This window comes from Bombyx mandarina, chromosome 25, assembly GCF_030267445.1.
Source record: "Bombyx mandarina strain Sakado chromosome 25, ASM3026744v2".
Classification (NCBI taxonomy): domain Eukaryota; kingdom Metazoa; phylum Arthropoda; class Insecta; order Lepidoptera; family Bombycidae; genus Bombyx; species Bombyx mandarina.
The window spans coordinates 1,838,184-1,853,150 of NC_143231.1; the positions used below are offsets into that span (position 1 = coordinate 1,838,184).

The 14,967-nt window shown below is 36.6% G+C and overlaps 2 protein-coding genes across 4 annotated transcripts in view; one reads left to right on the plus strand and one right to left on the minus strand.

Moving 5' to 3' along the window:
• The window catches only part of lds (transcription termination factor lodestar), a 36,464-nt gene extending 34,477 nt beyond the window's left edge, over nucleotides 1-1,987 (minus strand). Inside the window, exons 1-3 of one of the 2 annotated variants that reach the window (XM_089738657.1) lie at nucleotides 1,685-1,987; nucleotides 525-620; nucleotides 36-98 (exon numbers count right to left, since the gene is read on the minus strand). In XM_089738657.1, the coding sequence (XP_089594783.1) occupies nucleotides 36-98; nucleotides 525-620; nucleotides 1,685-1,847 (322 nt within the window). In that variant the 5' untranslated portion in view covers nucleotides 1,848-1,987. The remainder of the gene's footprint in view (nucleotides 1-35; nucleotides 99-524; nucleotides 621-1,684) is intronic. The other variant, XM_028185387.2, reaches the window with a different exon arrangement.
• Nucleotides 1,988-4,757: 2,770 nt separating this feature from the next.
• On the plus strand, nucleotides 4,758-14,312 carry cbc (protein CLP1 homolog). 2 transcript variants are annotated; one of them, XM_028185397.2, is made up of 9 exons: nucleotides 4,758-5,034; nucleotides 6,353-6,514; nucleotides 6,674-6,893; nucleotides 7,517-7,687; nucleotides 8,122-8,210; nucleotides 9,048-9,149; nucleotides 10,051-10,182; nucleotides 12,947-13,128; nucleotides 14,131-14,312. In XM_028185397.2, the coding sequence occupies exons 1-9, from the start codon at nucleotides 4,942-4,944 to the stop codon at nucleotides 14,240-14,242; spliced, it is 1,263 nt and encodes a 420-aa protein (XP_028041198.1). In that variant the 5' UTR covers nucleotides 4,758-4,941; the 3' UTR covers nucleotides 14,243-14,312. The 2 variants fall into 2 exon arrangements, with proteins under 2 accessions (XP_028041198.1, XP_089594822.1); XM_089738696.1 differs by lacking the exon at nucleotides 12,947-13,128 and having other exon boundaries at nucleotides 4,767-5,034.
• The last annotated feature ends 655 nt before the right edge of the window (nucleotides 14,313-14,967 follow it).

A 14,967-nucleotide genomic window follows, 5' to 3' on the forward strand; every position in this document is an offset into this window, starting at 1 on the left:
TGAAAACACAATTAATGAAAAAAATGATTGCTTACCATCCTCCTCGGAAGAGCTAACTGCCTCACTATGGGATGTAGTTTTGATGATTTGATTCCCATCTAGATGTTAATGAAGTTAATTTAAGCAATATGATAAGTTAAAAGTAAGAATTGAATAATAAAGTTAATATTAAAATAATAATAATAAAAATAATGTTTACGTTTATGAACTGAATTGGGAAGATTTTCATTTTCTGAAGTATCATTCATTGAATTGGATTTAGTTTAACATAAAAAGAAATTGTCAAGTATTTAAAGATTTAAATGACACCTACACTGTTGAATGGTTCCAGATTTGTTAGATGAAGATTAAAATATAATGTAGATGATTTTATTTTGTGAAAGGTATTATTTACAGCAATTATGAATGTTTATTTCTTATATCTGTATCTGGCAATTACCAAACTGTAAAACTTTCAATATTCTGGCACTAAAATACAGAAGATAGCTGTGGTATTATCATATATAGACTTTGTTAATTCTTACCGTCATCACTGCTAGATATGATATGAGTATTGATAATACTTTTTCTGAGGCTACGTTGGGAGTTTTTGTGCTTAGGTTGATCCTGTTGTGGATCATCTGTAAACAAAATAACTTTCATCCTGGTTTACTGAACTAGGAAATTGCTAAAGTATGAACAATGAATAACCGTATATCAGTTTGGTCAGCGTGAATCGTTTAAACACCCTAGAACTTCCGTTTTATTGAAATACAGAAATATTAAGTATCCAATGAGAATTTCTTTAATTTTTTACTCTAATAATCCTCCTAGACAACTTCCAACATATTTTAAAAATATATCTTAAGACATGTATTTTAATAATAGAGTATAACATCTCTTCTTCCCTTTATATCAGAACATATGCTCTGTCTTAGTGGTTAGCTTAAGACCAGTGCATTATAGTTTTAACACAGAACTAGCTCTATACATATTAAGGTGTATACTATGTTTTTTTTCATTGGGAATTACTTCTAAGGGGTATATGAATTTGAAACATATGCCAGTTTATATCAGACAGACATAAAAAAAGAAATACATTTTTAATAATCTAAACCGAATTAATTCTTTATCATATTTGAGTATAACTTCATTCGTCCAACTATATTTCGCTTTTAACTTTGTTTTCTTCATGATCTCTAATGAGTTTATTATTTTCATTGGCTAAATTACATAAATAACTACTGATCACAGTCTTGTTGATACTAAAGAATAATAAAATATTACCAAGAGAACAAAAAAAAAATTTTCAAAATATTTCCAATTAATTCATAGTTTTGAATTTTAACATGTTTAAAATTTTTTTCTATTATTTTAGGCTCATATCTAGTGTACCATATATTTACATATGCATAATATTTTTGTATAAAATGGAGAAGAAGCATACTGAGCAATGTTAAGTTCTGGAAAATTATAAGTTAAAATTAAGTTAGCTTGCTGCTATATTCAGACAGCATTAAAATCGTATGGGTGCACTCAGAAGAAGCATATGTGAAAATTTTATCAACATAGCTATATAATACAGTCAAAGTAGTTCTACAAATCGTTTTCATTTATTGTTAATTTAGAGAATGCACTTAGAGAAATGGTATTGGTAGTTGATGTATGTTATTCCTTATTTTATTTTTCTACATTAGACACTAACCTTCAGAGGAAGATTCTTCTGATTCGGGCACGAATGCTGTGCGGTTTGTTCCCTGCTTCAGTACAGCTTTCGGTTCCACTAAGCTATCGTCGATTACTTCGTAATCAGAGTCGCTTTCAACTCCGGTTTCGTCACGATACTCAAAAAATGAGTTCTCCATCATTTACATTGGCTAAATTCCATTAATAACTACTAATCACGGTAGTGTTAGTACTACAGAACAATAAAATATTAACAAGAGAACGAAAAACACTTTCAAAATAATTTGAAATTATTTCGTCGTTTTGGATTTTGACATTTTTTTTTTTTTTTCTTCGTTTAGGGCCATCAGTGACAGATCTTATTGCTTGGTTATTAAATGGATAGAAGGAAGGTAGAAGACAATATTTTTCATCCATTCGAATATGTATACTAAAGATTTCTGGATTTAAGAATAATTAGGGACTTCGGTTCCCTCTGTATTCTGTACCGTATGTTCCATGGGGAGTGCTCTGAGGAATTGTTCGAGATGATACCGGCATCTCGTTTTTACCATCGCACCGCCCGCCACCGGAGTAGAGTTCATCCATACTACCTGGAGCCACTGCGGTCATCCACAGTGCGTTTCCAGAGATCTTTTTTGCCACGTACCATCCGGCTATGGAATGAGCTCCCCTCCACGGTGTTTCCCGAGCGCTATGACATGTCCTTCTTCAAACGAGGCTTGTGGAGAGTATTAAGCGGTAGGCAGCGGCTTGGCTCTGCCCTTGGCATTGCTGAAGTCCATGGGCGACGGTAACCACTCACCATCAGGTGGGCCGTATGCTCGTCTGCCTAAAAGGGCAATAAAAAAAAAAAAATTTTACTAATTATAAAAGAATTCGGAAATTTAAGTACTCATTAATTACACCTTATTTTTACTAGACAATTATGCACAAATTAACTGCATTATCAATGTTAATCATATAAGCTTTCAAATTATATCGCTATTTAAATGTAATCAGATGGTGCCGCCACAAACCAATCTTATAATCACCAAATCCGAATTTAAGAATTGGAATCGTCGATCTAAAATTATTTAAGTTCTGACTGCTCGGGTTTCTCAAGCAACCTCATTGAACTCAATTTTTACTGATGAATAGTTTGACAGATTGAAGGTTATCAGGGTGTAGGAAATTTTGATTGCTTGAGGTGAAGTAAGCTTCTCCGGAGTAGATTATTAATAAACTTGCTCAAAAGGTAAATATTAATCTAAATAAAATAAAAATAAAAATAGCAGTATAGGTACTAAAAATGTAAAAAGTGGTGAGTATAATGTGTGGGGAATGACTTATAGATTTTGTTTTCCAGAAAACTGCTCGTTCAGTATTAAGTGATGTATTATAATATATAAAGTTTCATCTATAATGAAATTCAAAAAGTAAATTTTTACAATCCATTCTAATTACATTATTAATACATCTTTTCGGTTACTTTTTATACACCAAATATGATAAACTTTTCTTACAAAATATTTGTTTCTGCTGCATGCCTTATGGATAATGTTCCTTTTGCCTAATCTAATCATGTATATTATCTGTAATAAATGTTATGAATTATAATACTAATTATTCATCATAATTTCATTTCATCATTTTTCATAAAAATAAGAATAAAAATTAAAATAAGACATGACTTAAAGATCTTAGTTACCAGGTCATAAAATCCCTTTAAAAAAACAGGTAGAGACAGTTAATACACTTGGCAGCATAGGTAATAAATACACTTAATATTTTGGTAGAGATACCTACATAAATACCAATTTCGAAATTCGAATGACTTATGTGGATTGTGGATGTGTTTTCTAGGTGAATGAAGTTAGCCCCTCAAAAAATTTTATTTTCCCTTTTTTATACTTATTTTCTATTAATTCGTTTGTTCATCATTTGTTCATGATTGTTCACTGTTAATAATTGTTTGTTCTGCATTTATTTATTTAAAAAAAATATTTAAAAATATACCTACAAGTTAGCCCCTCTAATGCAATTTTTAATATTTTTTCATCCTTAATGACTCGTAAATATTCATTTTCGATTGTTCTTATATAAAACACGTTTGTTCTCTTTCAAAATTACTCGTTTTTTGTTTAATTTACTATTTTTATTATTTGAATAAATGTTTGCAAAATATGTGTACTGCGCATGCGTCAACTATAATGCCTAAACTTTCTACGCGGTTTTAATCGTGAAAAAAAAAACAAATATAAATCCTGTAGGAGCATTTAATTGGTATACTGTTTAATTAAAAAAATTAAAAAATAAATAAATGAAATAATGTGCATTGGCGTTAAGTTAGACCAAATACATTTTTTCCATCCTCCTACTTATCGTTATGAAGGTATAAAAAAGATAGGGAGTTCACATAGGTAATATAAACAAATAAGTAAATATATTCATTATTTATCTTTCAAGAGATAATATAGGTATACATTATAATAACTTTTTTACACAGTCGAAATTATATTCCTAACATTAGTAAAATAACATTTTAATACGATAGGTAAGAGGATGGAAAAAATGTATTTGGTCTAACTTAACGCCAATGCACATTATTTCATTTATAAATTTTTTAATTTTTTTAATTAAACTGTATACCAATTAATTGCTCCTTCAGGATTTATATTTGTTTTTTTTTTTCACGATTAAAACCGCGTATAAAGTTTAGGCATTATAGTTGACGCATGCGCAGTACACATATTTTGTATACATTTATTCAACTAATAAAAATAGTAAATTAAACAAAAAAAGAGTAATTTCGAAAGAGAACAAACGTGTTTTGTATAAGAACAATCGAAAATGAATATTTACGAGTCATTAAGGATGAAAAAATATTAAAAATTGCATTAGAGGGGCTAACTTGTAGGTATATTTTTAAATATTTTTTTTAAATAAATAAATGCAGAACAAACAATTATTAACAGTGAACAATCATGAACAATTGATGAACAAACGAATTAATAGAAAATAAGTATAAAATAGGAAAAAAATTTTTTTTTGAGGGGCTAACTTCATTCACCTGCGTTTTCTGTAGGTTTCTTATACCTAGTGGCATAGATTATACACTTAATATATTCGAGACCTAGTGGCATAGATTATACACTTAACCTAGTGGTTTTCTGTGTTTTGTAATTTTTGTATGTATTTGTATTGGAATTGAATTGTGTTTACCTACTGATTTTAATTATTGTTATTGTTTTGTTAAATTTTAATTAAATTAAGTGAACGTGCAAGTCTTTCATAATGACTGAAGTGCAACTACAAGAATTTAAGCTTGACCCCGATTCGGAATTACGTTTTGAAGTAGAATCGAAGAACGAAAAAGTCGTCTTAGAGGTAAATAAATTTATTTAGTTCAGTACACTTTAACAAGCACGGCAGATTATTTTAAAAATATATTTTTAATTAGCGTTTCTAGGTTTCATTTTCAAATTGTTTGTTGTATTACAAGGTTGATTCGAGTTGGGCTCTGAACACGACTACCAATTGACTTTAAAAATCATTTGTACAGTAGCACCATACCCGTTAAAATTTTATGCACCGCTTCAAACAATTCTAACCTGAAAACACGAAAACTAAAAGCAAATTGACAGAAACAGAGAGAGGATTAGTTGAAAGCAGAAGGGGGTAGGATAGAAATCTAAACGCAACAATCCTCTCTAAAGATAATAACTAAATTTTTTAATAATTATTAATTAATATTTTTTTTATTAAATTTCGATAATTTTAAATGGTAAATTTGATAATTTAGATTACAACGGAACAAAAGTTTATGCATAGATTATTATTAAACGTATGAACATGCTGCACCAATTTCATTAACGAAAATGTTTATTTTTCTACCACCGTGTCATCCCAATTCATTACTGTATTTATGAAGATTGAAAGTATGACTACTTCAAAATAACTATAATATAAATAGAGTAAAGAGACCTTGGTAGATTTTCTGTTTATTGCAATCACCAATAAATAAACAATTTTCATTATTTATCATTATTCATTTGTGTTGTACTCAAATTTAAAATCAAATATAATTCATCCTCCATTTAAATCATTGGACAGTCATTATACAGTAAATAATTGAGACTTTGATTTCATTTTTCAATCTGATGTTAAAATGTGGAACGGATACCATATGTCACTGCATACTTTTCCCTAGGACTGCACCAATATATCAAGAGTCATCCAAAAATCATTGGACAAATATTGTCAAGAATACACTCAAACATAGTGTGAGACTTATGAAACCAGTGACTACTTATAATTTTCTGAGAGATGTCAAACAGCAGGCACAAAGTGTCTGTTGTAGCTCCCTGATCCTGATTTATTGGTGGTCAGAGGGTTTCTAGTCTTGTGTTCAACATGTGAAATGATTATTGTAGCCTATAGACTCTTAATGACCTAGATAGTGAGTGAAGAATGTATTGTTGTAAAGATCTATAGTACATAAATCATCATCATCATCATCATCATCATTCTATAGCAGTCCACCGCTGGACATAGGCCTCTCTAATTGTTCGCCACGTAGCAAGACCCTCTGCTTCTCTCATCCAGCTCCTGCCAGCCACCCTGCACAGATCATCACTCCACATAGTACATAAATATATTTGTTTAATTCAAACACTCAAACTGATAACTTAAATAATTATGACAGGTAAAAAGTGGATATGCTGAATTATTCGGTACAGAACTGGTGAAAGGAAAGCCATACGAATTTCACACTGGTGCTAAAGTTGCTGTGTTTACTTGGCACGGATGTACTATAGAACTCAGAGGAAAGACTGAAGTCAGCTATGTAGCCAAAGAAACACCAATGGTAATTTATTTGTTAGTTTGATAAATGCATGCATTATTCCTGATGATTTTTTTATTTTGCTTTCTGAACATTTGGATTCTGAATAGTTCCAGTTAGAATTTGATTTCTTTTTTATAGTAACATTTATATTCAATTTTATTCCATTTAATTCTTGTTCAGATAGTGTACTTGAACGTACATGCGGCATTAGAACAGCAAAGAGTTGCAGCAGAACAAGAGAACACAAGAGGTCCGGTAACAATGATAGTTGGGCCTGCAGATGTTGGCAAGTCCACACTCTCAAGGATCCTTTTGAACTATGCTGTCCGCATGGGCAGGAGGCCTATTTATGTTGATTTGGATGTGGGACAGGGCCAGATTAGCGTTCCTGGTACAATCGGTGGGTATTATAGATTAAATTCTGTATTAATGCTATGCAGTTATTGTAGTCAAGAGAATAAGGTGCCTGGTGTACTCGTACCGAACACTGCAACGATGCAGGTGATCAAACCCCCTAGGTAGGCACCAATTTCTCAAATAAAATACATACTTAGTACATGTTCACGGATGACTTCCACAATGAAGGAATAACACCATGTTGAATCATAAATATATAAATTTTTATGATTACTGATGGTCATCTTGAGAGCCCGCAGCGGAAGGTTCTACTACCTTGCTCTTGAGTCACTGACATTGAAAAGTAGTAATATTAATCCTACACTGTTGCATCACGCCTCAAGTAAATTCCTTCGGCCCGCGGTCTACTCACAACACCTTGCAGACCGTTTAGTCCCACATACCCCGCGCGCCCCTAGGCACAGGAACGTCGTAGGAGATTCGGCCCCCAGCCCCAAAAAAAAGAAAAGAAAAAAAAATGTCTCAAGTAAGTCAGCTCATTGTCAAGATACAGGTTATGATGTGTCAACAGCCCCAGAACCTCAAGACTACATAACACCAAGAACCCATTGGCTCATGATTATGATAAAAAATTAATATAACTACATATAATTATTTGGTCCACAGGTGCATTGTTAGTAGAGCGCCCTGCGTCTATAGAAGAAGGCTTCAGTCAGCAGGCTCCTTTGGTTTATCACTTTGGTCACACTTCGCCAAGCGATAATATTGAGTTATACAACACCATTGTGTCGAGGCTAGCCGAAGTGATCACAGAGAAATGCGAAACTAATAAAAAGGGTGAGAATCTTTGGTTGGATATTGCGTCAGCAATTTAATTCTCCTAAAAACACTTGCAACAAGTGAAATTCTTCTTCCATCCTTACCTAAATGCATCGCCGAGCACAAGAAGTATACTAAAAGTTACTATTCGTGACATCATGCTAGTTAAATAAAAACATTCATCTGTTTTTATGGACTTAAAATACATACTATCTCCTTGAGTACTAAAAAATAAGGCACAGATTGAGCCAGGGATAATTATGCAAAAGTTACATTTCACCTCAGAGGGTTCCAAGTATCGGTTGTTAAAAGAAACAAAAACAAACATTAAATATTGCAAAAAAATTTGAAAACAAGATCATAATTCCCTGGCCTTCTCCCAGTCACCTGGGGTCGGCGCAAAATTTGAATAAATTATATTAATATTTTTACATTCATATTTTCATACGCAGCGGCGTCTTCAGGCGTCATAATAAACACGTGTGGCTGGATTAAGAATGCGGGTTACAAAGTTTTAACTCATGCCGCACAAGCTTTTGAGGTGAGTTGTTAAAATTGACAATTTCATTGACAACTGTTATGTATCTGAATTGAATTTTTAGACACTACTGCTCATTAAATATGCATTACTGATGCAGGTAAGCTACAGAATGGAAAATTTAAAACAATGTTTTTGAAAAGCACAGGTTTGTTTGGTGGTAAGTGGTAACTGTCAATTTAGATTTGTCAAAAAACAGACCTGGTTGTTTTAAAGATGCATCTTAGTCTTGGTAAAATATTTTGTTTTCTATCTTTTTATTGCTTATACGGGTGCATAACTTCACGGCCCACCTGGTATTAAGTGATTACCGGAGCCCATAGACATCTATAACGTAAATGTCGCCATCTACCTTGAGATACGAGTTGTGAGGTCTCAGTATAGTACAACGGCTGCCCCACCCTTCAGACCGAAATGTATCTGCACTGCTTCACGGTAGAACTAGGAAGGGTGGTGGCACCTACCTTTGCGGACTCACAAGGGGTTCTACCACTGGTGAGCTTATGGACTAAGTGTTGTTAAGTGGCTTAGGAATCTGTACACCCCGTAGCACTAAACATATGACTTCCAAATCTAAACTGGTTTGCTAACGACCAGCCAATCAACATGTATTACAATCATATATTTTCTTACTATCGTATCTTTCACGTCTAGGAATGAATATCTGTGGGCTGAAAGCATTTTATTACTAATAATACTAAAGAGAAGTGAGAGAGAGAGATAACTGATAGTTTGAATACTTGTTATGAATACACAGAGTGAGTTGATAAGCCATTCGCAGTTTGAGAAGACATCGGTATGATGAAATAAGAAATTATTAATGACATTCATAATTTTCAGGTTGACGTCATATTAGTTTTAGACAACGAGAGATTGTACAACGAGCTGAAGCGTGACATGCCTAAATTCGTGAAAGTAGTCTATCTACCTAAAAGTGGTGGGGTAAGTTGTATTGCACCTAATATTCTTACATGAGCAAAAAATGAAGGTGTTTAACCTTCATCAACAGACAGACAACAACAATTCCTTTGACAATGGCCTCACTGATATGCTGGTATACTCACTGGTATACTTTTACTGGTGGTAGGACCTCTTGTGAATCCACGTGGGTAGGTACAACAACCCTGCCTCTTTCTGCGTGAAGCAGTAATGCGTTTCGGTTTGAAGGGCGGGGCTACCGTTGTAACTATACTGAGACCTTAGAACTTATATCTCAAGATGGTTTACGTTGTATTTAGATGTCTATGGGCTCCAGTAACCACTTAACACCAGATGGGCTGTAAGCTCGTCCACCCATCTAAGCAATAATAATAATAAACTTTGTATGGTTTAAACCGTTTAAGTAGGGTGTATTATTATAATGTCTTATGTAGAACCAATTCAGTGGTAGCAATAATACTGTCTATGGACTCTAGAAGCCTCTGAAGATCAGGTGCGTCGTGAGCTCAATCGCCTATATATGCAATAAAAAATGTGAGTGCACGCATAAGTAACCCGACGTGAACACTATCACGATCGTTTCTATGACTCAAAAGGTTTAGCAAAATATATAGGGGTTAAATTCTTGAATATATCGACGCTTGAAAGGCAAACATGACTAAGCGACAATGCGTGAACTTTACAATAGACTAATTTAAAATTGAAATACCTGAAAAAAATTATATTTTAATGAATCTAGCTGTGGCTGTAAAATTATTTTAATAGACCTAGAAATATATATTTTTTGCGCATCGAATATGGTTATTGCCTATCATTTACAAAGCAGTTATTGTCGCTTAGTCACGATTACCTTTCAAGCGACGATATGTAGATGGACATGTGTTATCTGTGTGCCCCCGGGCAGGTGGTGGAGCGCTCCGGCACGCAGAGGGCGGAGGCCCGGGACGCGCGCATCCGGGAGTACTTCTACGGGAAGAGAACACCATACTACCCGCATTCCTTTGACGTTAAATTCTCAGATCTCAAGATATACAAGGTATGTTGTACCATGTTAAATTTTGATAATGAATTAATATTCATTCGGAAAAACTATTTCGTCTCTAAATAAAGTAGATCTATCAACTATAAATACAGGGTGTTATAAAATATGTGTTAAGTCAACTAGAATTTTAAAGGCTTCGTCAAACAGAACGCGTACTTAGCGTCGCGCTCTTCAAATTGACTAGATGAGTCTAACGCTCCTTGACGCAACGCATTCGCCAAATCATAGTACCCTCGATAGCAGTGTGAAAATTTATAAGTATTAAGAAATCGAGTGATTCAGATGTGGCATTGTATAAGCATGGGTATTTTCTAACTATTTATATAATTTTTTCGGGCATTATCTAGTATTTTAATACACATTCACTCGGACGCTAAAATAAAATTTGTAAAAAATTACAACGCCTGACGTCAAAGCGTCCTAACGCCGCGACAGAGCGCTGCGTACTTATAGCGCTGGGGCTCTGTTTGACGGTATGTTACCATAGTAATACAACACGTCTCGGCGTCATAGCGCGGCGTCAGTTTAGCGCTCTGACGCGCGCTAATTACGCGTTCTGTTTGACGAAGGCTTAAGCTAGGCCAAGATATGGAAAACTATCTCACTCAAATTCTTAGTTACTGTTATTGAAAAACTTTTCGTTCCGGATCATTAACGGTTTTTTTTTTCCAAGGGATTTTATGACCTGGTAACTAAGACCTTTAAGTCATGTCTTATTTTAATTTATATTAATATTTTTATGAAAAATGACATTATGGAGTGAAATGAAATGAAGATGATTAATTTGAGACTTAATCAGCTGGGATGAAATTAAATGAAATGAAATGAGATGATATGGGATGAAATATAATCTCAGTAAAATGGTGGTTATTTACTAATATTTTTTCAGTGGACTTTTTGGAGGATCCCGAGAAGTTACGCCCAGCGGCTTTGTTTCATTTTCCCACATTTGTGCACTTTGACAGATATTAAACAGTTAATAAACCACCGTTATTACAAATTTTTTTTTTTTTTTTTTTTTTTTTTTTTTTTTTTTTTTTTTTTTTTTTTTTTTTTTTTTTTTTTTTTTTTTTTTTTTTTTTTATTGCCTTTGTAGGCAGACGACCTGATGGTGAGTGGTCACCGTCGCTCATGGACGTCAGCAATGCCAGGGGCAGAGCCAAGCCGCTGCCTACCATAAAGAACTCTCCGCAAGCCTCGTTTGAAGAAGGACATGTCATAGCGCTCGGAAAACACCGTGGAGGGGAGTTCATTCCAAAGCCGGATGGTACGTGGCAAAAAAGATCTTTGGAAACGCACTGTCGATGAACGCAGCGGTTCCAGATAATATGGATGAACTTTGCTCCGATGGCGGGAGGTGCGATGATAAAAAGGAGATGAGGGAATCATCTCGAATAATTCCTCAGAGCATTCCCCATGGACCATGCGGTATAAAACACAGAGAGAACCGAAGTCCCTCCGTAGACCCAGAGGTTCCAAGCGATCCGCGAGAGCAGGACTATCGACCATCCGAACAGCCCGTTTCTGTATGGAGTCAAATGGAAGTAGCTGGTATTTGGGAGCCCCGGCCCAGAGGTGAGAGCAGTACTCCACGCGAGGTCGGACCTGCGCTTTATAAAGCGCAAGTCTCTGTCCAGGCGTGAAATACCGCTTCGCTCTGTTGAGAACTCCCAACATTTTAGAGGCCAATTTGGCTTTACCTTCCAAATGACTCCGAAACTGGACATCGCTCGAAATATCGACCCCCAGAATCCCGATACTCGCGGAAAGCTGCAGGGATACTCCTTGAAATTCCGGCGCCATGACAAAAGGGTCCTTCTTCGCAGTGAACGCGCAAACCTGTGTCTTCAATGGGTTGAACTGAACTGAATTCAGTTCACCCCACTTGGAGACCCGCCCCAGAGAGTTCTCCACTTCAGACACAAGTTTTAATCGCCTCTCGTGTACAACGCTTCGAGAGAGACTCTGATGGCCGATATATCGCGCATCCCCCGTGCTGTCATCCGCATAGCAATGCACGCCATCAATAGATAGCATGTCATTGATATGCAGTATGAAAAGCGTGGGGGAGAGCACCGAACCTTGTGGAACACCAGCGTTGATGGTCATGGTATCGGAGCAGCAGCCGTCGACGACAACTGCGATGCTCCGCCCATCCAAAAAGCTAGCGATCCACTTGCAGAGTCCCTCAGGGATCCCGTATGCTGGAAGCTTCGATAGAAGTGCCCTATGCCAGACCCTGTCGAAGGCCTTCGCGATGTCAAGGCTCACAGCGAGAGCCTCGCCCTTGCTTTCCAAGGCTTCAGCCCATTTATGTGTGAGGTATACAAGAAGATCGCCAGCTGAGCGACCATTTAAACCTGAAGAAACACTAAATAGACAAAATAAAACAAATCACACAACTTCTCTACTCGCGTTCCCGCCAAAAAGTCCGATCATTAACGGTTCTTTCATGTGTTGCCAGTTTATCGAATAGGTAATCAGTATAATTTAACATTTTTGCTACCATTATTATACAGATTTGTATAAGTTCAATAATTTCATTTGTCATTAGTTTATTTATGCAGTTATGCGCTTTTTTTAATTTCTTTTTATTGCTTAGGTGGGTGGACCTGATGTTAAGTGGTTACTATAGCCCATATACATCTACAACGTAAATGTTGCCATCTATCAGTCTCAGTATAGTTAGAACGGCACGGCAGAAGTGGGCAGGGCGGAGTCACAAGAGGTGTTGAGGGTGCGCGTCGGGTGCCGGCAGGTGGGCGCGCCGTCGCTGCCGGACTCGTGCATGCCGCTGGGGATGCGCGCGGAGGACGCGCTGACGCGGCTGGTGGCGGTGTGGGGGGGCCGCGCGCTGCAGCACCGCCTGCTCGCCGTGTCCTTCGCGGCGGAGCCCGACGACCACGTGCTGCACTCCAACCTCGCGGGGTTCGTCTGTGTGTTAGTGTCCACGATTTATTCATTCAGCTTTAGAACGACCCTCTAGCAGTCATCTAGTGCTATTAAAGCGGCTTTCAAACTACGCTATCAATCAAATAAAAAAAAAAATATTCAACGTACCTACTTGTTGTACGTCAAAAAGAACTACCGCCAATTCACAAAAACTAGCCTCCGTCCTGAGAAGAACTGGCAAGAAACTCTGCGGGCATGTCTTTTTTTTTAAATATTAGTTTTTTTGTTGTTTTAATATTTGATTTTTTTAAATATTCATTTATAATATAATAGCACTAGCTGACCCGGCAAACCCGGCCTTATAAATTATTTCTAGGAAAAATAAATTAACGTAGATATCAAGGACGCCACCCAAACGCATACAAAAAAATCATTCAAATCGGTCCAGCCGTTTAGGAGGAGTTCAGTGACAAACACATGATCCACTCGATCGTGGAGAAAGGGGAAGGAGGACAAAGCGAGCTAGGACGTTTCTCTTATACACAGCATTCCCTATTACAAGAGAAATCTGATTTAAAGATGAAATATGAAGAAAACCACAATACTACGGAACATACGGCCCACCTGATGGTAAGTGGTTACCGTCGCCCATGGACTTCAGCAATGCCAGGGGCAGAACCAGGTCGCTGCCTTCAAAAGAAGAAGCCATAAGAAGATTACACTTCTTTCACGTGAACGCGCACCGTTTTATTATTATCTTTACTTCGAATATACGCGTCCAGATACGGAGCTGTGTTATATTACAGGCGCGGCTTTAACTTTTTTTTATCGTTTAGATGTGTGGACGAGCTCACAGCCCACCTGGTGTTAAGTTACTGGAGCCCATAGACGTCTACAACGTAAATGTGCTACCCACCTTGAGACATGAAATTCACGGCAGAAACAGGCAGGGTGGTGGTACATACCCACGCAGACTCACAAGAGGTCCTCCCGCCAGTGATTACGCAAATTATAATTTTGCGGGTTTGATTTGAACTTTGTTTTTATCAGAACGGCAGTCGACATGGAGCGACAGACTTTGACGGTCTTGTCCCCGCAGCCGCGCCCTCTCCCCAACACGATCCTGTTATTATCGGAACTACAATACATGGACAATCATTAGCGTTGATAAGTGCTTAGACTTACGTGTTACAAGACTGTAAATTATCGAATATAACTTGTTTTAATATTTACATGTCGTTGTTTTCTTTAATTACCTTCATTACGTAGGTAGTAAGAGCGTGGCTCCAGGGAGCCATTTACTCTAAATTTCGATTTTTTTTATTGCCTAGATGGGTGGACGAGCTCACAGCCCACCTAATGTTAAGTGGTTACCGGAGCCCATAGACATTTACACATTAAGCCACCCACCTTGAGATTTGAGTCCTAAGGTCTCAGTACGGTGGTGTTTCCATGTTAAGCGGCGGCCCAATTGAATTTCCCAGGTATCTTACATTGTCTTGGTGAGGCATTACAGCGTTCTCGACATGTATTCTTCATTTATTATTTGGCTAAGATATGTTAAATAATTAAGAAATACTATTTTTTTTAAATACTATCTTGGCGACGCACCGTAGAGAGTGAGATGAGGACTGCCAACGTGACCTGGAGTGATGTCAAGGAGCAAACGCAAGACAGAGTAAAGTGGAGACAACTTGTGAGGGCCCTATCTACCATTTTTTTTAATTTTTTTTATTGCTTAGATGGGTGGACGAGCTCACAGCCCACCTGTTGTTAAGTGGTTACTGGAGCCCATAGACATCTACAACGTAAATGCGCCACCTACCTTGAGATATAAGTTGTAAGGTCTCAGTATAGTTACAACGGCTGCCCCACCCTTCAAACCGA